The sequence below is a fragment of the Melospiza melodia genome, chromosome Z (genome assembly GCF_035770615.1).
Source record: "Melospiza melodia melodia isolate bMelMel2 chromosome Z, bMelMel2.pri, whole genome shotgun sequence".
In the NCBI taxonomy this organism is placed as follows: domain Eukaryota; kingdom Metazoa; phylum Chordata; class Aves; order Passeriformes; family Passerellidae; genus Melospiza; species Melospiza melodia.
The window spans coordinates 64,523,659-64,526,789 of record NC_086226.1 but is presented as its reverse complement, the minus strand read 5'-3'; the positions used below and the strand labels follow the sequence as shown (position 1 = coordinate 64,526,789).

The 3,131-nt window shown below is 59.9% G+C and overlaps 1 protein-coding gene across 1 annotated transcript; it reads left to right on the top strand.

Annotated features, from left to right (window-relative positions):
• The first annotated feature begins 803 nt into the window (after positions 1-803).
• LOC134432538 (cyclin-dependent kinase 4 inhibitor B-like) lies at positions 804-2,791 on the top strand. Its single transcript, XM_063181385.1, is given in 3 exon segments — positions 804-1,019; positions 2,529-2,679; positions 2,682-2,791. Coding segments are annotated over 3 exon segments (477 nt in total).
• Positions 2,792-3,131: the final 340 nt, after the last annotated feature.

Sequence of the window (3,131 nt, the reverse complement as noted above, 5' to 3'; positions counted from 1 at the left end):
GCGGGGCGGGAGCTGAACCCCGCCCCGGCGGCGCGGAGCGCGCTGGTTCCCAGAGGCCTTTGTTTGGCTTGTTAGTTCTTTAAGGGAAAAAAAAAAAAAGTAGAAGAAGAAGAAAGGAAAAAAAATTAAAAAGAGAGAGAATAAGAAAAGGGCGATTTAGGCGGTGGGGTGAAGACGTCGCAGCCGCGATTCGTGTCTCAGTGAAGGCTGTGGGCACCGCTGAACTCCCTGTCTTTCCATGTGTCCCTGCCAACTAAAAAAGCAGAGACAGGAGCTCGCAGCTCACCCAGGGGAAGGGAAGGAGGGGAGGTCACCTCCGCCTTCTGCGCCCCGGGTGCCGATGGGTGTCCCGAGATGGCGAGGGGGCAGCGCCGGGGGGCCGGGGCCCTGCGTACAGTAGGCCGCGGTCCCGGGGCCACTCTCCTTATGTCCCGCTCTCGTTAAAGTTTTTTGCCACTTTTGCTCCTCCCCTTCCCCTATCCCTGCTTCCCTCGTGGCGGTCAGGCACTGGTGTAGACTCTGCTGCCCTCAGGAGAATAAAATAATAGACGAACATAAAAGAAGAGCGAGAGCCCGGCCCTCCCTGTCGCCGAAGAGCTGCGCAGTCGCTCCGCCCCGTCAGGGTGAGGCCAGCGAAGACACCGAGATGGGCCGGGCGGCACCAGCTGGGGGAACAAAACGGGAGCCGGGAGCCGCCGCCGCATCCTGGCAGGTGGAGGCGGCCTCGGTGACAGCACCGCGCGGGAACCTCCGGAGCGGGACGGCCACCAGGGGCGGGGCCGAGCGTTCCCATGGGCGTTCCCATGGGCTCGATTCCCATGGGATCGCAGCCAGCCCCGGGCAGCGCGGGGCGGCCGAGTGGCGGCTGCGGCGCCCTGCGGGGTGCGGCGGGCCGGGACGTGGCGGCGGATGAGCGGGCCAGCGCCGCCGCTCGCGGGGACCCGCAGCGCCTCCGGGAGCGGCTGGACGGAGCGGTCGACCCCAGCGCCGCCAACTCCTGCGGCAGGACCCCCATGCAGGTAGGGAGGCGGAATGTTTGCAGCTGGGCGAGGGCAGCGGCCCTCCGTGCCCTGCCTGAGGGGGCGGCGGCAGCCCCGGGCCCTCCGGTGCTCCGGAAGCGGCCGCCCCCCGTCACTGTGCTCGGCCGCTGTCGAGGTGGTGCGGCAGAGGGGTTTTTCTCGCCTCTCTGAGAACGAGAAAGTCTTCTTTGCGGTGACGGCCGCAACAGGGAGGTTTTACTCTTAGCAACCCTTTACTTTATTTGAACCAACTGAGATAGGATGACTCAAATCCGAGAACTTTAATGCTTATCTCGCAATAAACGTGCAATAAAATGTAACAAGTCACGTTTGTAGAAATAATCTCTCTTTCGTTATATCTCGTCTTCTGCTTTATATGACTGTATGTTTTGTCTCCCCTCCTGTGGAAAAAAGAAAAAAATATATTCGGCGGCTCTCACGAACAGAAATACCCGGTCGCAATAACCTTGCCCAGGTGACGCTGCAGGTAGACAACGAGCAATCCCTGTGGGGCTCAGTCTGCCCACGTTTTACACTCCCCTGAACGTGTGGGTAGACGTAGTGCCCGGAGGTGTGGTAGAGGTTACTTTTATAAAGGCTGAGTTCGTTTCCGAGGTAGTTCTAGACAGCTTTTTTCTTAAAATTTCAAAGTAAAACGAAACTAGAATAATCTGAGAGGCTATATTTAAGTTTTGCTGCCAGTGCTTGCAAAACACTCTCCGACTCAAAATGTCGGTGGAGCATTTCACTCGAAACAGGTATTTGTTGCCGTCCTGCAGTGCTTTTTCTTTTCTTTGTTCTGGGATTTTTTCCCCCAGTCTTCGCGGCAGGGACTTATCCCTTGTGCTGAACGCACTGCTGGGTGCGCTAGGGAAGCCCAACTAAGAAAACGGCGAGGCCGATGGGGAGGGCTGCCGGGCACGTTCGTACTGCTCTGGACACGCGGGTGAGGCTAAAGGTTCGTTCCGTCCTGGCGGTGAGGGAAGACGTGGTGGGTTCCCTGCATTGCGCGCTCCCCTTGCCAAGGACACTCTAGGGAAGTGTCACGATGCCAGCGGAACGACGGCGGCCCCCGCGCGCCGCTGCACCGGCACGGTTCCACGGGGACCGGTGCAAGGCGACTCAGGACTTGACCTGGGTTTCTCTGGCAGCACTCTCTGGGCGAGCCCTTCCCCCGGTTCGTCTGCTCCGAGCCTACCGACTTCCCGCTCCTGTCGCGGAGCAACCCCAGTGTGCATCCACACGAGTCCCGCATCCGACAGGAGTCCCGCACCTCTCTGCCCCACCTGTTCTCTCCTGTCCCCTAGCGTGGGTAAAGGAGAGTTTTCCAGTGTGGCACAACTCCCCCGACGGGTACGTGTTCTCCACCGTTCGTGGCGCGTCCAGAGCCGATCTTTACGCCTCGCCGGCGGATTTTCTTCTCCTTTCCATTGTGGATCTCCATTCCTTCCGAGCCGAGCGAGAAAGCCTGAGCTCTGTGGCGGGCGCTGACGCTGTCTCTCCCCGCAGGTGATGATGCTGGGCAGCCCGCGGGTGGCCGAGCTGCTGCTGCGGCACGGAGCCGACCCCAACCGCCCCGACCCGCGCACCGGCTGCCTCCCGGTGCACGACGCGGCCCGCGACGGCTTTGTGGGCACGCTGGCGGCGCTGCACCGGGCCGGGGCCGCCTCGACCTCCCCGACGGCGGCGGCCGCCTGCCCCTCGACGTGGCGGCGGGGGGCCCGCACGGAGCCGTGGGGCGGTACCTGCGCGACCCTCCGGCCTGTGCCTAACCTCTCCCCGGGCCATCCCCTCCCCAAACTCGGGGGACACCAAGTGGAACAGCACTCATGCGATGTTGTGACTAACCCCGGGTCGCGTTTCCCTGCTGGATGCAGGAAGGACAATATTCTTTGCTCATGACCGTATATTATCCTGCACTGGAAATGCTATGGCCGTCCCCAGGCCCCTTTTTTCACACAAGAGTCCAAACACTGAAGAGAAATGTGAAATATTAAGTAGGAAGTATGAAATATGAAGTGAGAAAATACTAAATGTGAAAATATTAAACAGCAGATATTGAATATTAAATATGAAGGAAAATCCCTGCACAGAGATACGGTACTATAAACC